Source organism: Gymnogyps californianus, chromosome 17 (assembly GCF_018139145.2).
Source record: "Gymnogyps californianus isolate 813 chromosome 17, ASM1813914v2, whole genome shotgun sequence".
NCBI classification, from domain to species: Eukaryota; Metazoa; Chordata; class Aves; order Accipitriformes; family Cathartidae; genus Gymnogyps; species Gymnogyps californianus.
Window position 1 is genome coordinate 13,369,670 of NC_059487.1, and position 24,425 is coordinate 13,394,094.

The 24,425-nt window shown below is 41.4% G+C and overlaps 1 protein-coding gene across 1 annotated transcript in view; it reads left to right on the forward strand.

The window, feature by feature from the left end:
• CDH4 (cadherin 4) overlaps nucleotides 1–24,425 on the forward strand; it is a 468,444-nt gene that overhangs the window by 265,922 nt on the left and 178,097 nt on the right. The window contains exon 3 of the mRNA XM_050907443.1: nucleotides 21,832–22,055. Coding sequence (XP_050763400.1) covers nucleotides 21,832–22,055 — 224 coding nt within the window. The remainder of the gene's footprint in view (nucleotides 1–21,831; nucleotides 22,056–24,425) is intronic.

The following is a 24,425-nucleotide window of genomic DNA, read 5'->3' on the forward strand; positions in this document are numbered from 1 at the left end:
AGCTGCTCTCCATTCTGTGCCAGGGTAACTGTCCCCAAAATGTGTCAAATGCCCCACAAAACAAGCAGCCAGTGAGGCAAGCCCTTGGCGTCCCCAGTCCAGAGTTGTTCTGCAAAAGGGATGGGTCGTGTGTGGACAGCCAGGCTGGGGAGATAGTGCTCAGCATGGGAAGTTGTTCAGAAAGGACAATAAACAGTGAAAACAGATGGGGGCGGAGATGTCTGTGTATTTTAATTTTATTTTGTCACTTGTAGTTTCAGCGTGTTGGACACAGCCTGGAGTGCTGAACGGGTGCTTGACAAATACTCAGGAAATCAGTGATTTGTGACCCTGATCACTATCAACTTTTCCAGTGTAATCTCTGGCTTGCATGTCTCCCTTGTGAAGTTGTCAACAGTTGCTCAGAGGTTGTATGGCTTGTTAGCTATAGATGTATATCACTCGTTAGAGGTAGAAATGCATCGTGTCTTTCTGAGGGAAGCATTAACAATTCCACTCTGCAAATTAAGGGGTTCATTTAAGTCTCTTCCAACATTCCCATGAAAAATTGTGGCTCATACACATGCGTCCTCAGCTGGTCTCGTTTTCACTGGAGTGACACCAATTTGAGAGAGGATTTCACCTCGGAGTGTGGTTCTTTAATGAGAAGATGCCTTTGTGTCCTACATAATCCACATAATTAGTGTATTTTGGAGTCAGCTCAGATGGGATTTTCAAAAGCTCAGTGCATGGGCTACTCTCAGGTTTAGTTTTATTCAGAAACTTAAAACTTACCCCAGGCTAAAATGGGGAGCTTTCGACATCTCCATAGCCAGTGTGAGAAGTGTCTGATGTTGCTTGGAGTGTTTTGCAGTTTGGCAACTGTCAGCTGGGTTTTCTTGGACGAACCATTTAACTTTTCTCCTTCTCAGGTTCCCGATTTTGGAGAGGGGGAATGGTGATGCTTTTGTATCACAAAGAAGCTTTTCTGAATTTTAATGAATGACTGGCATGTTTTGGTATTCGGGGAAGAAGTCTCACTTGAATTATTGCTTTGTGAGATTATTGTTTTTAGAATGGCATGTGAAGAATTTCTTCACATATATTTCATCTTCTCTTGGTATCCTTCATCTTCCTTGTTCATATGTCCAAAATGTAATTATAAAATGTTCCCTTAGGAAATAAAAATTCTAAGTGGACTCTTTCAAGCCATGCTTGAAATTTGGGGGGCTGAGGGGCTACTTTTTTTGCTTCTTTTGTTACTTTATTTGTACCGCAGTGGTATGTAGCAGCTGCAGTTGTAGACACTATTGTACTTGGAGCTGTACAAAATAAACACAAAAAACTTGATCCTTGCCCTTGTGGGTTTGCCATTTCAGTGTAAGACGGGACACGTTTGATGAATTGAGATGGACAGATGGGGTGAGGCTCAGAAACAAAGAGACAACAATTTCCACACAAGAGGCAGTCATCCAGCACGCCAGCTGCCTAGCCACTGTCAAGGTTTTTTTATCTGCTCTGGCAAAGGAGATGTTTTAAGGGGAGAAATGTAAAGGTAGAGTTGCCGCTGGCTCACCAGGAGCTCTTCCAAAGTGACAGAGCAGCAAGGGAGAAAGGGCAAAGCTACTTGGTTGAGAACAAGAGGAGCAAATGCCAAGGCTCTGGTGGCATGGGAGAGGGGGGAGAAGTGTTTGAGGGGTCAGACACTGAGCTGCTTCTTGGTGCAGCGGAGAAAGGGGACCCAGGGATGTGCAGTGAAACAAAACGGCATGGTGGAAGGGACAGCCAGGAGGTGTGAGCCTCACTGGGGGCTTGAAGCTGGGCTCAAGCAGATCAAGATGGCATTTGTGAAGATGAGAGGAGGGAAGCAGGGATGAAGCTCTACAAGCAGTGTTAGGTATTTGAAGGAAGAAAACCCACTCTGTCACTGAGTATGACCCAACTCGGGTGTAGAATTTATTTTTCTGATTATAGTCCTACTTTTATTGTAAATGTAGTTGGTTGTAATCCATTTTGCTAATCCAACACCCAACCCCCCCCAAACAATGATGGAATGATTCATTTCTTGGCTGGCACATAATTTTGTTACAAAAATATAACCTTCTAAAAATAATAACCAGAACATTAAGGTACAGTGTTCTCCAGCCATGGAGGATGCAAGAGTTCATTTTCAGATTCTGCCATATTTGCAAAAAAAAAGTTAAACCTTCAGGGTATACTTATGCCTCCTACAATTTGGGGACTTTAGATCCATATACAAAATGCGCTTTGCTACACTTTTTTGACTTGCCCTGTGTTTGTGTTTTTAATGATAGGCGTGCTTCCAACTAGCACTCAGCTTCCTGCTTTCTCATTAAAAGCAAAGGCTAAGGACAGATCAAGTGTTATGGTGAGAAGATGTGTCACAGGAAGAAAAGAAAAAATAGCAATCCAGAGAAACCCATCCCAGTTTGATACTTACTCTCTCTGTTACAACCTGAAAGGTATTATTAGCTAAAGCATCATTCCTGTAGTTATCCGAAGGCATAATTGAGAATCATTTTGCAGACTGTGTTCTTTTGTATTTTATATTAATTAACTAAAAGTTGTTTATCTGTGCCTTTACCCTCACTGGAAAAAAGACCTCTGGTTACTTTTAATCAAGGTTCCCAGCCTTAATAGTTGCACTGTAAGATGATCAATAGCCTGGTAATGAGTGAGCTCTCTGCCTCCATAAGAGCTGAGAATATTACTATGGGTGTGATCTCTTTAACTCAGTATTGTGGGATGATAAACTACCTTTTAATAGAACATTAACATTAATCTAAACAAGATTAGTGGAGCAAAGCATTGTACGAATAAGCTTGCTCAATTAAAACAGATGGTCTTCCATGCTGAATTCCATTATGTTAATAACGCCTCCCTTGCATACCCACACGCTTGCGTGTGCTCGCGTGAGCTCTCTTTTTCCAGTTGCAAGGAGTGTGGTACATATAAATTTGCTTAGCTTTGTGCTACAGTACTCATTTTATCATCTTTTTCTCTGAGAGCTCTTCAGAATTTCATATTTATCAAATTATTTCTGAATGATTAACACAAGATCTTTACATTTTCTTCTAATTACACGTCTGTCATTAATCTTCACTATTTCTTTTGCCCCGAGCATTTTAGAGAAGGTGGAGAGTGATACGATTCAGCAATTAGAATCAGCTGTAAGCATGATTAAGGCTGTCTAAAACCAGGGGAGAAGAAAAAGTCTAAGACTGCAGCAACACTAGTGTGTAGTGTTAGCCAAAATTAATGATCAAACCTTGCATCCTAGCATCTTAATATTGTCTCAAGCAAAACGGCTTTACATTTGGAAGTGACGCACAGTCACAATCTAATCACCATTTTTTCCCCCCAGACAAGCTTTTACTGTTCATTACTAGAAGAAACAGAGTTTTGTTGCTTCAATAATTATTTTTTTTCCAGGGCTGAAACACAGCAGAATAGTCACGTTTAGTAGGAGGCCTTAAGCTTTTCAGAATTTTTTTAAATTCCTTGCTTTAAAGAAACCTCTTAAGGAGTAATTAATCTCTAATGCAATCCTTTCAGCCCAAATCAGCTAAATTAAAAGGTGGCGTAAACAGACATGATTTCACCTCGTGTCTCCACACTCTGCCTTGTTGCTAAGACGGAAGAGAATATTTTAGTATTCTATCTATCTAGAGCTAAGCAGAATAAATCACTAAATATTGTTTAACTTAAGTTTTAAGGCTTGGAGCTAGCAGGATGTAACAATAGAATAAGAGTTACTGCTTTCTCCTTTGCTTATCCTAGTGTATTCTTTGCAGACTGGATCATCTTTTGGCCCTCATTTGCCACTCGAACAGTGTCAGAAAACTGCCTAAATTCACAACTAATGGCGATAAACGCTGGTCAGGAGGCTGCAGTGTAGTTGCCTACCAGTCCTTTGGATGCTCGTTATTTAGAGCAGCCCTAAACCTGCTAGAGCTTGGTTGGCTCTTCTTTGTTCCCTGGTAGACCAGCTAGAGTTTCAAAAGATGAAGTGACGGCATTTGTTTGCCAAGTGATGTGACTTCATAATGAGTATGATTTGGCCCAGCCGAGGACCTTTGTCCTTCAGTCTTCCCTTTAGATATCAATGCGAAAACCAGACAACGGCATATAATGCCAAATGGAACCAAGATTTTCAAGACTGTCACCACCAAGCATTGGAGTGAGAGGTTGGAGAGGGCACAAGCACTTTCTGTGGCTTTTCTGTGGGTTGTTGAGTAGTAGGTGAACAAAATTCATTATTCCCTTAGTTGATTTCTTGCCTTGTCTGAGATATTTGGCACTGCTCAGTTTGAAGCTCCCTTTTAAATCAAAATGACTCGAGTGCTTTTTCTGTACCCAGAAATAGAGAGGTGACTTTTGCAAAGGAAGTAAACCGTCACTAAAAGGATGGCCGTGTGTCTGCTCTGTGTTTCAGGTGTGAATTGCTTTTTGGGGAAATACTATCTTGAGAGCCAGTCTGCCTGGTAGACATCAATCTGGATTTGGGAAACAAGATCATAGGGTGAACAGAGTCTATTAATTATTGATGGTCACTGGAAACTGGTTGATGGATATGTAGACCACTGCTCAGTCCACTGTAACTTAAATGTAAATGAAATTTAATGTAAAATTATGTATGATTGACAACTCATTAACTATGGTCTAACACCAGCTAATATGCTGGTTGGCTATTCATTTCTCGGGTTTCCATGTCTGGCTTTTCCATAAGCTAGAGCCTGAGATGTCTCTACTTTGTAACTCAGAAATCTCAGCTTTCCAGTAAAGATACATGAACAGTAACAGGAGAAGGGAGGAGGTGTTTTAGAAGTGAAAGACTGTTCTAGAGGGTAAGTTGCTACCCTTAAAGCTCATAGTGTTTGCGAGATAAGGGTTAGCTCATGAAGAAATATCCATTCAGTTCCTAGTAATAGCAAATGCAGTGGTTTGGTACGAGTTGTCAATCATTGTCAAAAACAAGGAGTGCCACACAAGGACGAGAGGTGTGTGAAGTGAGCTGCAGAGCGATATCTCACTGATTTCTCTTGCACCAACTGAGCATAGCTGAACGGGATATTGGTCCTTTGCTGCTTAAGCAGCCAGAAATAACAGGGTAGAGAGCTAACATATAATATCACCGCTCCACAGGGGCGTTGTGTAGCACAAATACCCAAGGAGGAGGGCTGTGTAAACATATGACAGTGGTTTTAAACACGACAGCCTATATTTTTCTTTCTGAAACTACTGGTTGGAGGGTTCTTCCCCAGATGGTTGCATTCCTCCCCACTTTTCGTTTTACAGCTTTAATCCCTTTGGTGCTCAAGGAAATAAGCAGCTATCAAGCGAAGCATGCTGCACATAGGTGCCATGCAGGTGTACTGGTCACATGCACACAGAGGAGAGCACTTCAGCACTGCTTGCCCTGTTGCACATCCCACCTTTCCATCCGTCTGCAGTGGTGGGGGCTCCTGGTGCAGCTCCATGACTTCATTTTCACCACCTAAGGACCGAGGTCACGGTGTTTTGGGAGGTGCATTCACAGGGGAGAGTCCTGCAAAGAAGAAGGGCTTGCCTGTGGCAGCCAGGTTCAACAAAAAAATTTGCTCATTTTTGTTTGATTTTTTATAAACATTCAGAAAAACATTAAGGTTAACCATACAGATCTGAATCATCCTCATTCAGGGCTGGTGGTGTGGCTGGTTGGGGTTCAGTGGAGCTCGATGTCTGCCCCATCCTCTGCGTAATGACCTGGTTGTGAGATGGGTTCACCATGCCAACTGTACACTCGAGTCAGACAAGAGCAATGGCAAATGGCTAAGTAGAATAATTTGCAGCATAATTAACTGACTTGTGCATGTAAGTGTAGTGACTGAGCATCAAGTGACACCTATGCTTGAGCACAAAAATAATCAAGGCCACATATTTCGGTAGTGAAATACGGGATATCTTTAAAAGCCCAGGACCCTGATGTTTCATACAGACGTAATATATCAATGAGCATGAATCAGAAGGGCTCACTGAAGTTCGTATCCACTTTTGAACAATTTTCAGTAACTAATTCAGATGACAGAGTGTGGGGTCTTGCTAGTATTTACATGCAAGAAAAAGAAAATAATATTCTGTTTTGGCAACCACATTTCAAACAGTGGTATGTCCTTAGTACAAGACTACTTATCAGAAACTTTTGGACACTAGAGTAATCAAAGGAACAACTGGGTGAGCAATAGGAAGTCTCTTCAGACAAAGTGAGGGCAGTGGCTAGTGAAGTTTTGACGGCATTTTATTTTTACAGAGTAGAAGTGTTGTCATATTGGAGCCACAGAGGATTCCTCATGGTTAGTTCCTCTTCTCTTTGCTGGCTTTTCTTGTTACTTTTCTCTTTGCCCAATGGTCTGTGTGAGTTGTTCATACTTTTTGTTTTAAAGGTCAGAATTGTCATTAAAACTGTATGAATTATGGACTGAATAATATTTGTCGTGTTTCTTATTTCAACTTTTCCCAAGTTTTTTATTAAAAGAAAGGCAGAAGAGGGTTACTTTTAGTAGACATTTTGGGTGGTTGAAAGTTTTGGTTTTGATTAATTCAGGTGTAGCACCTGGTAATAGACATGAAATTGCTGATTGATGTACCATTTATTGTCACTGCAGGTATGGAACGGGAGGGAAATTTAGGACAGTATTCATATTTCCAGGCAAAATTCTTCATGAAACCTGTGCCAATCTCCATCATATAACCTGTTATTAAGTCAATTCACTCATAATATTGTAGACATTAAGGCAAAAAAGAAGAAAAATTTCCCTTGTAGGCTGAGTCAATAATATGAGCCATCCCTATACATGAATATATTAATTGGTTTAATGGAGTCTATTCATGCAAGTAGATTTTGTAGAATGTCCTGCTTTTTCCATAAAGGGAGTCCTTTTTTGTTGTTTGGATGATTGCTGTTTTTTTCTTCTTTCTTATCACATAATAGAAAAGTAATGTGATTAATGAACAACTTGAATTAATTGGAAAGAACTGAGATAAACAAGTGCCCATTCTTCCTCATCTTTGCATAGTTGCTTAAATTGAGACCTGATCCACAATGAATAATTAAATAGTAAAAATTAAACTTGTGGTCATAGCAGTGCAGTATAAGTGAATGCATACGTGTTCTGTGAAAAGATTGATTTTAGTAGTTCGAATAAACCTGAAGGTGTAATTTCATCACGTTACTAACGAAGTGTTTATGTTGAGCTAGACATTATTGACAGCGGTAGCTGACAGTCCTTACTGAGGCCTGGTCTTGAAAAAAACGCAAATGTATGACTTGAAAGTGTTGAAGTGCTGCTACCCCTGTTGGTAACAGGACGTAAGAGCCAACGCAGCGTCCTCCTAGGGTCGGTGCCAACTGCTCCCTTCGCATCTGTAAGGAGAGGATGAGTCTCCAGCTCCAGTGTTTTCATCACTCTGTGGTACCTGTCGGTAAATTGGGATTGTTGTATCTTTAGGCTGTTGATGTCTGTGTAGTTTGTAAAAGAAGTGGGAATCAAGGTTTGATAGGGCTTTCTTTGATATCATTCATCACGCTCGTTTAACCTTTAAAATGTATCAGCCAGTCGATGTTTCTTTTTCAACCAATCAATCAATAAATAAATAATAAAATGACAACCTCATAGCTGACTTTTATGTCTTCAAATGGCCTGGCTTTTTGATGTCAGCTTAAAACTCTCACAATTGAGCTGATGTGAAAGGGAACTAGACAGCACAATGATGGGCAGTACGAAGAAAACTTCCCTGGAATATGATATTTTTTAATCATGTTTCCTCTAGTGGTCACATCAGAATGAGAAGTTGTGGATGTCAGTGTAGATTTGGAAGAAAAGAAGGTATCTGTTTACATGCAAAACTTTTTAATTAAAAAACAGATACAGAGCCAAGATATTTCTCACATTCGTATTACTCCACCTCGAGGGTTTATTGGTGTGCAGAGGAGGGTTCAGCACACAAGTCACGCTGTGTGCTGACACTGGGGTGATGGAAACTCAGCTATCGGCCCTTTTTCCTTTCCAGTTTCAGCAGCTCAGACATCCGTGGCAATTTCTGTTTTCCATCATATTCCCAGAAATTCTGTGCCATGAGTAGGACAAGATTTCTGCATAAGTGCTTGGACCTGAGCTGCCTAGTCAGTGTGTTGGGCTTGCAGAGACAAGGGCTACTGGTCCTCGTGGAGGGTGTTTGTGTAGGACCGCTAAACATTTCCAGGGGACTCGATCATTTAATAGAAACGTTACAACATTTCCAGAAATAGATTTCAGTCTTTTTGTAAGATGGGGGAAAAGGTTGGTCGGGTTTGTCACTTCCTTTGTTTTTTACAGAATTAGTTTTGGTGGATGAAGCGGTGGCAGAGAGTTCTGAAGTTTGCAAGCGGTATTTATTTATTGCACTGTATGTTCTTTTATGGTGGTAGTTATTCAGCCATACAAATTAAAAAGTCACTTCTAAATCAACTTATTCCCAGAAAGATCAAGAGTTTCATCGGAAAAAAAAACCCAACTTAGACAAAAAAACTCTAAATATGAAGGCTTCCAACTATTGCATTCCTGATTGTATTATTCTTTCCCAAGGGAGAAAGAATGTTTTATTCTTCAGGCACAGTCTGGATCTGTCTCTTCTGCTGAGAAAGTGCCACCTTAGAGAGGTTCTTTAAAATGTTGACACCTGACCATTGAAACTGGCTCAACACCCCCCAATGGCTCCCGGGAGCAGTCAAAGTGCTGCAATAATGAGTGATTTTTTTTCATTACCATACTGGTTAACATTAGGAGCAGTAGTCAGTTTTGTACTCTATTTTCTTTGGGGTTTTATTGTAATGAAAAGCAATTTCTTCAATCTCATCCTATTCAGGAAATCAGGTAAAAGTTTGCTTGCTAATCAGTGGTTTCAGTGGTACTTTTACTTCATCTAAAAATTCAGTACAGGGATTTCCTTAATAAAGGCCATATGCGTATTTTTAAGTATATTTTTGCACTATTTTTAGAAAGAGCTTTCAGTTTGTAGTTAATCGTGTAGAAAAACATCTAGATGGATAAAACAAATACAAATATAATAGTTACAAGATCTACTCATAATTAAAATCCAAGGGGAGAGAAGACATGCAATAAATCAGAGTTTATATGAACCAGATGTTGTCTGTTTTGGGCAGTGGTGGAACTCCATGTGGCTGTCAGAGATGAGGCCGATGCTTTTTGGACAATAAAATATGCTTTTCTAACAGCATCTGCTTGCCTTTGTGTCTTGTGCCAGAATTCACACACCTCTCTCATTTGCTGCTCTTCAGCCTAAAGGTGGCCTCGTTTTAGCCTTCTGCAGTTGGATAGTTTATGGAGCTCGGTAGTTTTAAAAAGCTTTAAAATGGAGGAAGACAGAATTTGTTTTCTGGAAGAGAGAATCTGCACAGGTAGTGGGATGCTGCTGGTGAAGAATCACATCCTGCTTCAAAGAAATGTGCCATTGTTGTAAGTGTTTTGCAAAAACAGTTCTGTTTTAAAAGCAAAATGGAAAAAATCTGATATATCAAGGCTAATGCTATCTGCGCTCAGGAGCAATTTGATCATAACCCTCTTTATATCTGTCTCTTCCTCTGCCTGAAGTTCCCTACCTTAAAATGAATTTGTTCCTGAGACTACTCACCGGGGTGATATAAACTGGTCTTCGCTATCAGGGACACGTGTATAATGACATTTTACTGCTTGTCTTATCCAGCACGTCTGAGGAATCCTACTGCTAATTGTTGTATTATTAGCTGCCCACGCAGCCCTGTGGGAAGAAGTGGCACCGGTGCTGCCGGGGCTGCAGCGCCGTGGGATGGACTCGTACCGGGTGCGTGGGAGACGCATCCCTCCCACGGGACCTCCCCGCTCTCTGGTCTCCTTTCAAAATGTGTGGGGAAATTGCGGGCAAGTTGGGCTTTGACCAGCCGACGGCTCTGCACATGGGATGCTACCAATAGGTGGTAAAATGCAAATTTTATTGCAGCAAGACAATGTTTTCCTTTTGGATTCTGGGTTTTGTGTGCTTTTGGAAAGCATTTGGCAGCCACAGCAAGTATGTTTACGAAAAGAGCAGAACTGGTAAAGTTCAGGTTCGTGTTTGGATTCAGCCCCAGCAAACTGAAGCTGAAGCTGTGCCAGACGTTTGAAGCTGCCAGACGACAGTTCATCTCAAACAGAAAGCTGAAGAGGGGGAAAGAAATTTGTCAAATGTATTCCATGTGGAATTTCAGGCAATTTAATTTGATTCACTACACTCTGAAATGTCTTGGACTTCCCTATTGTTTCTTTACTTTAACACTAAATTTGATACCTTCTGGGATCGTCAGTGCTTTGTGCTGCATTTGTCACGTTCTCTCATTTACTGGCTTTAGTCTCTCTCTGTTTTAATTGACGGTACTGCGCCCTGCCAAAAGCACTCTGTTAAATTTAAGGTTGCTAGTTGAATCCTGAGGTCATTCTTCAGGCGAGGGGAGTGCTGCCTTTCTGTTGGAGACCACTGTAGTAAGAAGGGGCAGAGGGAGTGAATGTGCAACAGGAAAGGGAATATTACAGTAAACCTCATTCCTGTGTCTCCATTGGAATAAGTGGCTGCGGGGATGCAGTTGTCAGGACATGGCCTGTTCAAGGGTGGCTGCAGGCCAGGAGGTTCGCTTTCATTCAGTGATGACCAACACCAGAGAGCGTGGAGCTGTGTTTTATTGTGGTTTTGCTTTTCCAGTTAATTTCCTGCTCCGTGGGTGAATTTCCTGTGAATTCAGTGGACACGGGAGCCCGGCCCTGGGACAGGACGCTGTGGCACTCTGCAGCAATGCAGCTCTGCCATCTCTCCACTTGCCCAATATTTATTACCCACTCAAGTGCAACTTGGGCATCAAGGCCACTTTTTCTTCTCCTGCTCCCTTTGACCAAGTGCCAGAAATGGAACCCAGAGCCTCCATCTGTAAATAAAACTCTCTGAATTTGTCCAAACGTCAAAGCAGTTGAGCCCACCAGGTCCTAAACAGTGGTGTATTCTACATAATATTAGTTTCTCTTGAAACCTGAAGACTTGTGTAGGCTACAGCTGAAGGTAAGGACTGCAGCTGCTTTTTGTGCAGGTAAGCAAGCAGAGGTGCACAGCAGCTGCAAGTTAAATATGCTACCCCGCCTTGATTCTTACAGATAACAAAATTCTCCATTTCTAATATTCTTGCCTGAAACATCTGTTCATTTACTGCATTGTGATTTGACTCCCTGGATCAGTGCACATTTGCTCCTGAGCCAGGCTAAGGAAGACAAGAACAGTCAAGCCCAAAGTTGTCAGTGTTTACACGCAAGTCAAGTCCGTGAGGTGTTCAGTGTCTTTACTGGTGTGTCTGATTTTTTTTTCCCCTGACATGTGCAGCGTCTGTTTCTAGGTGTTGAGAGTTTGTTTTGAAGAGTGTGAGGAGAGAGGAGCCTGAGGCTATCTGACATGGCTTATGATTGGAGCATCTCTCTCAACTTCTTTTCCTAGGCTGCAAATGGCTTATATTCACATTTTTTTCCTCCCTAAAATCTTCCTGCAGCTCCCCGTGTCTTTCAAATACAGTCTGGCAAGTTGAAAAGAGATCTGTAACAGAGAGGAAAAACCCCCAGGGCCACCAGGTCGCCGTCAGTGGGGCGGGTGGGAGCTGGCAGGGATGGCTGCGGTTGTGCAGGAGTTGTGTGTGCTTGCCTCCTTCCCACCAGTGCTCCGAATGCAGAGACGTTCCTGGTACCAGCAGGACCAGGCTCTCCGCTCTGCCCGGGAGTGCTGGGGAGGAAGTGCTCGGTGCAGCACACCCGGGGTTTCTCTCAAATACAGCCCCAGCCTCCCAATAGCTTCTCCCAGGGATGCTCCTGCCAACAGGTAAGATGGGTGAGCAGCTGTTGCAACCTAGAGATTGCCCTGCGAGGCTCCTCCCTTTATAATTATCACATTAAGCTACCATAAAATGTGTCGTTTTTCCTCAAGAAATGCATAGTGATGTTTAACATCTTTTGCCATGTAGGTGCTTGACAAACATGAGAGCGTTGTGAAAATCATTAGCGCTAAGGGTAAAACCTCCAAATAAAGTGCCTTGGGATTTATTTACTCTGTGCTGTAGTAATAATAATTAAAACACATCCTACTGCAGGTAACTCCCACAACTTGCACTTTGCTCTGAAGCTGAGAAACCCATTGATTAATCCATGGGGTCAATCAGTCCATCTTGTTTGGAGAGTTAATCATAGAAAGCCTGTGCACCAGGACCAAGAGTGAAACAGGTTTATTTACTGCTGCTTAATCAGAGAACCCAAACTCTCCTGTAGAGTGGTGAGAGGTTTGTTTCTACTTAGCCTTTAATTGCAAAATGATCTCATTAGTGCCATAGTGAATCTCAGTACTATCCTACAGATGCATGGAATTTAAAGAGCAAAGAACAAAAATGGTTGCCCGTAAAAACTCAGCCTTTGCCAAAAAGTGTGATGCAGTTGGTATTTGCAAGATTACCCAAGCCAAGCTTCTCTTTATTAGCCTTTTAATCCGAAGCTAAAACATCAGCTGCACATCCCAGTGGCTTTCGGTCTACCTTACTGTTAAGAACAGAGGAGGACTGTCACACTGAAACTACTGTGAAAGGTTTTTTATCCAAGGATAAAGATGTCTATTGAGAACAAGAATGGAAGCCAACAGCATAGTTACTATGACGTTCACTGAAGAAAAGGCTAATCCTCTGAGTTATCCCAGCTCAGAGTGCTGCTTTGCAGGGGACTTCAGACCATTTAAGTGTCCTCCTTACTGGCCTCTGGCATCAGTCCCTGGCTCATTTATTAGTTAATCATTTCTGAAATGTCTCAGTAGGGTAGAGGGAGAGTGACGGGATCTCAAATGGGCAATGAAATCCCGAATAAAGCAATCGTTGCCAAAGCAGGTGCTGGAAATGCAGAGGTGAGGTTGCACACCCACTGTAAAGCCCCGAGTGTAAAAATGTGGAAAGCAGTGAAAAACGTCTTTAACATGGGGCGCTAATAGATGCAGGTTCATGTTCCTGTGCTGAAGAAAAGACTTGAATGTGAGTTCCACATCATGCAAATCCAATTCAAACTCACTGCCCTTTGAAATCTGGATAGTATCTCTCTGCCTTTGTGGTAGGAAGCTTCTGGCTTGGATTTAGAAAATTGGGGATGAAAAGACTCCTCTTAACCCAATGCTAAATACCAGGAAGAGAATAGAGGGGAATATTCCCTTTACTAATACTTGTTTCTAATCAGATAAAAATAAGTGACAGTGTAGGAAGAATCCCTCTACTAACTGCCAGAACATGTCGATTTATCAAATTTTTCCACTGTTGCTCTTTTTTGAGCTAGCCCCAGAGCTGACAGTGTATGTTTTACAGTGCAGCAAGGTAGATTGATTGATCCTAAATAGAAAAGCCTTTGGGGTCTCGAGCTGATGTTTTAGCTTCAGAAAAAAACTGAGTAAAGCATGTTAATGTAGAGAAAGGAGCCTGGTTTAATTGGACCAACTCCTGGCTTGCTGAAAATTAATGGCTGGCTGGCTGTTTCCAGAGTGATTCATCTTTTCTATCATGTTCTACAGTCCTTCTCTCCAGGGGTCTGTACTCCCCTCCAATTCCAATACCAAAAGTGAAATATACTTCTTTTTTTTTTCTTCCTTAAAAACATGTATTTTAGTTGAATTGGCTTCCAGTAAATGAAAAACAGCACTGATGGGAATACGAAGGAGGCAGGCAGTATCTGGGAATTGGGTTTTGTTTACTGTAGGGCTGGTTTTGTTTTGTTTGAATGGGATTTAGATCTTTTTTTAATGTACTCTCAACTTCTCATTGCTACTGGCTGACTGTACAGGTGACAGAATGACTTTCTAAAGGATCCCGATTTCAGTGTGTTGAAATGTATTGTTCCTTTTCTTTTCATCTGGCCGTGGAAACAGAAACCCTGTGTAAGCAAGAGCTGTTAAAAGTGAATATAAAGCTGGAAAAGGTGTTGAAAGCATTTAGGTGGCTCTGGAAATGAAAAGATGAATTTTCCATGTAGTTCTATCAAGCCCACAAAAATATTTTATTTTTTTTAATAAATGACTTGTGCGTGAACAAGGCTTGCCAGTTTTCCCATAAAACCTATTGGAGGCAGTCCTGGCTTTGTGAAAGCAAAACAGCCTGCAAATGACATGAGGTAGTTAGGAGTTCAATAGTGTGTGCCCAAAACCTACATGGATAATTTGATCATGGAGGCGGTTGAGCTTTGGAATTTAAAGTAGGGAAATTCAAAATGTACTTTTAAATGTAAAATACTTTTATGTGCCATTTGAAATCTGTCTTACTTGCTGCTGGAGATAGATTGCTACTTGTTTGCTGATTCAGAGGTGTCACCAGTTGACTAGCACATGGAGTCATTTCTAACAAGCATATAATAGGTTGGGAATGTCGTGAATGTCGTATTATTGCATATTCTGTATAGGAGGATTCACTGTAACTGAAGATTACAAGAAGATAAATAAAGAAAGATTTTGTTTAACATAATTACATATGGTAAATTGTTATGGTAATTTATTATTATTCCAGTAAGACAAATATTAGCAGTCATAGCTCAGAGATCATAAATAATGCACTGGAAAATTGGATGTAATGTTTCACATTGACCTGAGATATGGAAAATGGGTAGAATTGCAGCAGATTTCTGTACCATTAATTGCAAGAAAATAACATTAAGAACATGCTAAATCATGCTAAATATTTTCAGCAGATGATAGACTGTGGGGCAGTTCATTAATTCTCCTAACTCATTCATTATTTTTGTTTTTTACTCTGAGAACACTTAATGAATAATCAATGTTTTCTGAAGCCGAGGGTGTGGACATGCACTTTTATATACATTCATATACCAACTAACATACATCCATTTATCTCCAACAGTTTTTTGTATCAAAGCATTTTCTTAAACTGTATACTCTTAAACTTGATCACTAGGGATATGTTTATTAGACTCTGAAGTAGCTGTTTGAATTGCTGTTTTTACCTTTTACCAGTAGTTTGGTTCTCCCACAGTGCTATAAATATTAAATAAAGACACTAAGAGTTTATTAGTATAATATTTTTTATGGGGACATGGTTGAAAATGTAACCTATAAAATTAGTAGTGGGAGGATGAAAATTATACATTGTTTCTATCAGGTTTTACAGCCATCATTTTTTCCTATTTATGCATTGTTTTTCTTGTACAGAAGGAGAAGGGCTCTGAGTATTTTATTAACTGCAAGAAGCAAATCTGGTTGTGTATTGTAGGAAAGTATGGGATTTACTGTAAGCAGGAATGGCACAGAAATAGGACTCTGGACTTACATGTAGCATTGCATGTAAGTGTAGTGGCTCAAGTCAGTTTTCATTTCCACAAAACACTGAAACAGCAACGTCTCCAGATTTTTTCAGAGTGGTCAAAAGGCCTGTGGTACCTGGGTACATTCATCCTTTTAGTACAAGAGAAACAAAATCCTCTTGCCTCCCTTTCAGAATTAGCCTTTTGTAGGCAAGATATTTTAGTCCCAGAACTCCACCATGTATTTACGTTTGTTCATAGGACTCCATTTTACAAAACAATTGCAATAAGAAGTTGTGTGACGTTTCTTAATTTTTTAACCCAGTGCTAATTTGGAAAAATGCCAGCCGTTTGTAGACATAAGAATCTGCCTCTATTTGCTTTTTGAAGTGCCTGTAAAAGTCCATTTTCCCCATTTAAAATTTTTCTCTCTTGTATTTGGTTAACCTGTATGTGGGTGATGGAGGCAGTGTCATCTGGCAGTTTGAATGAGAAACAGGGAGCCTGAATTTCAGGATTCAGGTACCAGCTTTGCTGGGGATTTCCAGTGTGGCCGTGGGGAATTCACTTGGCTGCAGTTTGTTTCCACTGCTGTAAAACAGTTTTCTCACAGAATCGCAGAGGGGTTGTGTGAACATAAAGAAGGATGCCTCGAAAATGTGGCCACGTAAAAGTTTATACTATGTACTTACTTTCTCAAATAAATGAAGCTTTCCAATGAGGCACAGCGCGCTCTGTTGCACATTAGCACTTCATGGAGAAATCAGTTTGCGAGAATGTAATGCACTCACAGGGTGCCCAGGAATATGTACATTTTTTTGGTTAACTGAATGGTTTCATGCCTGTTCTTAGACAACAGGTTCCTATCCACTGAGGAGCTGGTGGTTTTTTTTTTTTCATTTCTGATGTGGTGGCATGCAGGGGCATGCTGGCCAGGACTGCCACCCCCCTGCAGAAGCCTGAGAAGACGGATGAGTGCAGACATATGGGAGCATTGGGTCAGAAGTGCCAGGGCAGGAATACAAGTGATTTGCTAAAGATCACACAAAGGGGACATTTCTGTACATGCTCAGGACTCTGCAGGTTACCCAAACATCTGCAATTTCCAAAGGTTACAGTTAAGCCATCCTCATCTTAATGGTGTTTGCAGAAGTGGTGCAAGGGGTGGATTTGGCAGCTTAGGTTTATCACAGTTGCGCCGGGTGTAAAGGGAGCTGTTCAAGAGGCACAACTTGAAAAGCAGATAGGATCCCGCTGTAAATAGTGGTGTGTATTTGCTGCTTTGAAGTTCATCAGGAAGGAAACATCTTTGCAGCGATAATCCTCAAAACCATGGTGAAAAAGAGAGTCCTGAAGGGACCCATACCCTGAACTATGGGATGATGTCCCGCCAGGAGGTATATCCTAATAAATAAGTATTATCCCTCCTGCTCTTCCAGCCCTGTGCAGCTTGCCAGAGGGGGCACTTTTTAATGGACTAGGAGAAGTTAAAGGAGAATCCAGAAGGATAAGGCTTAAAGTGAATTCTTTGGTTTATACCGTTTATAGTCCTATTAAATTCAATATATTTCTCAGACATTTGGAGGGCAAGGAAGTTCAATGTATTCGTACATCTTTGTACGATGATCATTTCTCACTTGATCATTTGACTCTGTCCAGCTAGCTTAACAAGCTAAATAATAAAAGGGAACAATGCAAAACTTGTTGAATTTTTTGCACCCTGTGTCTTTTTTGAAGAAAAATACCTTTTTTTTTCTCAGATGCCCAGCAGTTTGCTGCAGACTCCTGCAGCTTTTCTGCCCATCACTCAATACCTCTTTCAGTGTATCAAATTGTCATAGTTCCTCCTTTCATAGAGCAGCAATTAAAAATGATGAGGGTAAAGGGTTAAACCTAAAAGCCTGCTAATGAGGGTGCCTTCTTGGGTTTTTTTTCATCAGGTATTTGATGCTGTTTTCAGCATAAGCTTTCGATAAGCATCATTGAACATTTTTCCAGAGTATATTAAAAAAAGTTTTCTTTTTTTACCATCCTGTAAAAATGATAGATGTGTGGCTCTGCTGTTTATCTGAAATCCCAATTAATGATGCTGCAGCTTTTGAATGTTAAATTCATGCAGTGTTCTTTAGGCTTCAAACTGGTCAAAGAAGGATGGATTTCTGTCCACAGAGACATCTAAGTCTACTAAAAAAAGTTTGCTTGTTTATTAATTAAATTATTTTAAAGTCAAGAGTTGCATCAACTGCAAATTACATAGACTTAGAGCTTTCTAAAGGAGAAAAAGAAAAAAAAATCAAAAGTTTTCTGCCATTGGATGAAATTTTAATTTCTGTTTCCATGAGAGCGAAGAGTAGAGGTAAGAGGTGGAATCTGAAAATATGGACGAGATCTCCTTTCCTTGAGCTATGTTATTTATTATAGAACAATAGTTTGATTTTTTTTTCCAAACCTATACACATGTATTTGGAAAAAATATTTTTTTATGTATATATGGTGTATATGTGTGTGTGTGTGTGTATGTAAAAGTGCATCTCAGTAGTCATGTAACATCCCAAGGAATCATTTTCACAGGGCAGCAAGGAGGATGAGCACAGGATTTCTAATGAGAGTCCTTGCAGCCGTGCGATGAAAGTGTGAGCAGTTCATCTATACTGCGTTGCAGATGTGTTTTCTACGCTGTGTATAAACAGTGCCTAGGGCAATAGCAACAGCTCTGCCTGCCAGCAGCTGAGCCTGGTGATCCCTGGTACTCAGGCCCTGATGAGTTTCTGAATCGTCTCCCCGGTGTGGTTGAAATCTTCTGCAAAGCCACCCAGGTGAGCCATGGCCTGTTGCTGCTGTTCAGGCAGCTGTGCAAGGTGCGGTCCCTCATAGTGACTAAACGCTGTTGGAATCCATACGTCCTTGAAGCCTTTTTGTGCTTGCGGCTTCTAAGGACTCTTTGGAGAGGAGTTGGCTGTGTTAATTCATTGCTGAGCATTCATCTACCTGTGCTACCTGAGAAGAGCAATGTGGAGCAGAGACGTTGCTTGTTTAAAAAATTAGACTTAATTTCTCTCAGGATTTTCTCTGTCTCTAGTCAAGTTTGTTTTAAACTAATGGAAGTAATTAGCGAGTCACAGAGGGACTTTGTCTAAGAGGTAGCCATTTTTAGATAATGGAGCATAAAAGTCGACACAGTGACATATGACACCAGAGCAACATATTGGAGCCATGCGCTGTGTCTTAAGCAGATGTTTAAGTACTTTGAATACTGAAATCACTGCATACACATATAGGAAGGGGTATTTTTTTTTTTCTCTCAGACTACTAGTACACTGTAGGGCTTTCTTTTAATCTCAATAAAATCAAAGTAAGCTCTGAATTGTTTTTAATGTGCAGTCATTATCACTCCTTTCTCTCTTCTTCAAATGTCTTTTTGTATATGATATGTGGGTACTTCAGGAGGTATAGATGGAACTTGCTTTTTGCATTGCCATTATGGAGCAGAGGAGTGCAATAATACATTAACTGATGTACCTCATTTCTAACAACGCTGATGGCGTGGAGCTGAAAATAAATAACATATTAGCAGCGAAGCACTTGATGTGTTCGCACATATTTATTATAGCTGTGAATGCGGGGGAGATTGGCAGAAATTCCTGAGAGATGAAGGAGATTTCGCAGCAGGGTGGTCCCCAGGAGTGCAGGGGATCTCCCCTAGCAGCACCAGCCACCTCGCGGGTCTCTGAGGCCATCCCGGTTTCTCCGGGTGTGCAGCGTTGGTTCTTGTTGGTGCCACCAAACCATGTGTGTGTTTAACCTCATTGAGTGCTTTCATGAATTTTTATTTTTCAGACTAGTTTAAAAACTGTGTCTTTACTGTTAAAAGTGAGAAGGGCCTGGCATGGGTCTGCGAACTGACCTGGGATTGCCCGTGTAGTCAGATTGATGGTAGCACCGCAGAGTTCTGGAGTTAGTGTTGACCACGCGTTTTCCCCAGCAGGCCATTTGGAAGTGAAACCTCATTTTGGGGGATAAGAAATTTTTGCCTTCAGGAGATGAGCTGTTGTGTGCCGGTTGACCTCAAGGCCAGAGCACTGGCTTGCCAGTGTGGACTGGTAGCCCTCAGCACTGGTTGGGTTTGGGTGGGACGGCCCGTGTGCTGCATGGCGGATGGCACCTCGAGAAGGGCCCGAGCTCCAGCTCTGACGATGCTGAAGTTTGAAGCCCCAGCACAGTCATGTATTTTTTTTAAGTTTGGCTTCCAACTTGTACGTCTGAGCTTTGAAGTTTGAGATAATTCCTAGCAATTCCTAGCTTTTCTGGAAACTATGGAAGACTCAATCCTGTAGGCTTTCTTCTTTATTTATTTAACTGGATGGAAGTCTCACCTTTGTAAGACAGAGGTCCCCTCCTCCAGACCACGGAATATCTGTCCTGTGCTCTGACACTCAGTGACTGAAAGCAAGGGTGCCAAGACCTTCAAACTGTGGTCAAAGTATCAATTAAGTAATACCCTATCCCTTAAAAAATTGTGACCAAAGTTTCATTTAAACTTTGAGTAATGCAGGAGATGCTACTTCCTGTTACATCGAAAAACATTTATTATGCTTCTGGAGATAGACAGCAGAGATAACTGGTCAAATGTCTGAACTAAAGCATGTCAGATGAGATAGGCTTGGAGGTTATTTGCTACAGTGAAAAGTAAAGACGGGCAAACCCCCGCTTTCCGAAACAAAACTGAGGGACTTTTGTTTTCCCTGGATTCCAGATTAAACAAGATTTTAGTGATGTAGTCTATGACAATGAAATTGCTTAAAAGCATTACCCATGGGTCTTTTATATACTAGATAACTTTATCCATCTTCCTTTTTATAAATCAATGTGTGACATTGGCTGTTTGTGCCCAATAATTACTGCAGCATTAGGTAGCAGTTCCCACCACACACACATAAAAATGTATGAATGTGGTCTAAATAAATATGTAGCATGGGAAGCTTTTGTAAGATGTATAGTTATGACATGATCACAGCACCCTGGTTATTGAGAGGTGCAGTTTGGTGAAGGAGGGGACATATTTTCCCTTCCTCCACTACAGTCTGCTCCTCATTTCTCCATACTGTGATGGTACCGCGGGCTTTGGCAGCAGGACTGGTTGAGCAGTTTCCTGGCTGCTTTTTCTTTCGCCTGTGCCATCCCTCAGATATTTTTATTTAAATCTAGATTAGTCCCTGATTCAGCTCAAAGCAGCACTCAGAAGCAGTCAGCTATGGTATGGGGAGAAGGGGACGGTTGGGGTGAAACTGGCCCAGGAGCTCCTCTTGGCTGGATTGCCACTGCATCCCTTCTCCTCCCACCACAGCCTGTCTAGGTAGGATTCATCTGACCTAGCTTTTCTTGGGCAAAAATTAAGTGCCTGCTGAAGCTGCATCAGACTTGGACTAGCAGGTTTTCCGTATCTCGGGGCAGGCTAGGAGCATCGCCGCTAAGCACTCAGAAGCCGCAGCATGAGAACCCATGTAACGATCCTAGCTAGAAAGCTGTATATCCATTCTCACTCACTTGAGATGTTTTTACAGGTACAATATGTTTTCCTTCACCACATGTGTGTTCCGCCCTGTGGATTACTCAAATGGCAGAAAGTGTTTTGTTTTCTATGTGATTAGCTGCAGGTTCAATTTCTATCAGATTTGTCAATTTTGTCATATAATAGTTTGGGTTTTTTCCAGCCTAATGTATGTGACATGTTTCATAATGCCAATAAAAATAGTTTTCAAGCTAGACTGTGAAAGAATTTGATCAAAAAACGCCAAAAATAAAAATATCAGCAAGTGGGGAGCTTTGATCTGACAATGTAGGCTTTTAAATGAGACGTTGTGGTTTGTGAAGTGAAGTTCTACGGTTCCTCTTTGCAGTAGCTGTAACGTGTGGAGGGGTCGGCCAGGGTGGGATTGCAGCTGTGAGTGGAGGGGTCTGGTTCCAGCAGCGGATGTGTTCCGCAGAACGGTTTAAATTTTTTTTCTTTGTTTAATTTTTTTGTTTTTATATTTCTGATAATGGAATTGTTATGGGCTTTTGAATTTCAGTTAAGAATGTGCAAATTGGCTATCTGGTAAGTAGGTTATTGAAGGGTTAGGGAAATGGAGAACATTTCGTGCAAAAAAATACCCACAGTGTGGGTAATAGACTCCAGTCGAATTTAAAAGATAATGGCGACAAGGGAGAAATCCACTTGTAGAAATGGGGAACAGCTGTGTTTGAGATCTAATGAAACTGTATCAAATACTTTAAAAATGGCTTACAACTTCTTCCCTGGGGAACGGAGATAAAGCACAAGAGCACTCCTGAAAGGTCGAAGAAACAGTTAAATCATTTCCTTGATGGTTATTAGAGATATAGAAGACATCAGTGAAAATTAAATGTCTGAAACTTGTATTTGATTGCTTTCCTTATCACGCCAATCTCACACGTTTCTTCCATCTCTTACTCTCTGTTCTAGTAAAATTTAATAACTGTGCTGGTAACAAGGGAGTTCAGTATGAAACCAACAGCCTGGACTTCAAGGTGAGAGCGGATGGGACCATGTATGCTGCCCACCACGTGCAAATGCCCTCAAAGCAGCTGATCCTGATGGTGACCGCGTGGGATCCCCAGACCCTGGGCAGATGGGAGGCGATTGTCAGGTTTCTGGTGGCAGAGAAGTCGCAACACAATGGACACAAGGTAAGAAGTTTTCAAAGCTCTTTTTCTTATTTCGTTCTTCCTTTGCCTGTGTTCCTCGAACCTTGAAGTGTTACATGCAGCGTCGGATTGTTTGTGTTGCCCGGTCTGTGCTTTCTAAGGAAGTGTCCAGGTAGAAGATACCACGAGCAGCATCAAATTTCTTGCAAATGATCCTTGAACCTCTCTGACAAAAATGATTTAAGGTCACCCGTGGGGGAGGTGTGCTTTAAGTTCATACTTTTGTATTTTTAAGTGACCACTTGGCTCTGTTACATACTGCAGGTTATATACCCTGTGTTTGCATCTCACTACTAACACTCTCTCTTGACTTGAAATAAAACCTGCAAATGAAGGGTCCCTCCCTCTCTCCAGAGTCAAAGTCAACCATCTTCTTGAGAAATATGAGGTTAAGTTCAGATTTCTTTTGTGACAGCGCAGACCTGGAGTCGCACGCTGGCTGCTGCTGCCATGCTGCTAAGACATCTCCCTGGTTTTTGCAGTGATTCCTTTCTCTCCGTGAGCCATCTGCATGGCCTGCAGCTCCGTGGGGGGCTTCCAGAGGGGAGATTTGGGCTTGTTCCCTTCTGATGCAGCAAGGACAGGCAGCGTTGCTGCTGCCTGATAAGGGACATATGCTCACACGGCAGCACGGGCCAGCGGGACAGCAAAGCACAACGTGGCACCGCAGTGGCAAACAGCCCCTCCGCTCAATGCCAGCGTCTTCCCTTCCCCACAGCTGAAGAGTGAAAAGCCAGCACTCTTCAGTATTTCAGACAGAAGGTTACAGATGCTTTCTTTCTTTTTTAGTTTCATACACGTAGCTGAAAAGCAGGAAGGATCTGTCCCTGCCTGGCAGTCTGAGAGCAGTATTGCTTCAGTTAAATACAGCAGTGGGTTGCACAGTGCCGATGTAATTGGGGACTGCTCCATGAAAACATATTTCTTCTGGTCTGCTCCTTGAGTAGCTGTCTGTCCCACCTCTTCCATATCATCTTTGGCAGCGGCAGTTCACCTTTTCATTTTCTCCTCCTTCCTTTTCAGTGTTAGTCTGGGCTGAAGATCCTGTACTACACTGAGTAAAAGCAGTTATATTCTCTGGCACCTACTCAAAAAACCCAATTCTTTGATGGTTGGGTGGTTACATTTAAGCAGGATTTGGCAGGAAACTGGTTGAAGAGCCTGATTTATTGATGGATCTTGAAGACCTGCAGAGCAAGGATGAAGGTGTGTGTCCTGGGGAACAGTCATGGCTAGTTCAGGGACAGGCAAGGTCACTTGGCCGTGGCTGTGGTTTGGATTAATGCACCACAGTAATTGTCAAAATAGCAAGACTGGCCTCTCCTTTCCTCTTTTCCGCAGTGCTTGGGCAGAGAGGGCAGGGCACGGAAGGAGGGGGGGAAAGAGGGAGAGACTTTCTGTGCCATATTGTCAGAATGCCACCATGTGAGTCTGTGCCATTTGGGAGAATTTTTGCCACATGTGAGACAAGAAGGAAAAGACTTGGAGAGGCTTAAATCTAGCAGTTGCCCAGTGGGCTGACCCCTGAGGTTTTGCATGGCTTAGAGTCGTATAAATACACTTCTGCTGCTCTTCAGTAAGGCTCTGGCGTGTGCAAAATATAATTAAGCCCTCTATGTTATGTCAACTGTATTTGCCATTTTCTAACCAAAGAAATACTGCTTCCTTCTAAAAGTAATTAAATATTGAAGGAACAAAGTAAGATGTCTTATATACTGCTTTAAATTTCTTCTCAGTGTAGCAGAAAGAAAACTGAATAAGCACACATTTCTGTTTTAGTAAAATATTTGGTTGGAAATTCATCTAATGTTAATGTAAGCTGAACTCTGGTTCAAAACAGAGAGCTAAGCTTTTTAAAATTCATATCCCTCCTTTCTAAAAGCCTTATTAGTGTGTAGTTTGAGGCTGGAAAAATATGGAAAACAAGACTAATGACAAGGTCATAAGTGGTTTTATTGTGGGTCCCTATAGCAGGCATCTGACTTGTGTTTTATTTAAATGCTTGTGCTTTTTGCAAGCAAAATAATCCTTTGTTTACTAAAGAAATAAATATGATTATGAGATTATTTTAAAAAATAATAGTGTTTATGCTAAAAAAAAACCAAAACCTAACAATATCCAGTTCAATGTGTTTCAGGCCATGACCCTAATATACTACATTTCATGGCTTTTACTAGAAACAGATTTCACATTTGGTTTTGTATAGTATAATATGACTCAAGCAGAACTACATAATTTTTTTAAAGGCATTTCAGACTGTTGTGTTATATTCAGGATATGGAGACGGCAAATATGGGAGAGAAAGGAGGAGGTGACGTGAGAGAGGGAGAGAGACCAACTCTCTGTTCTGGC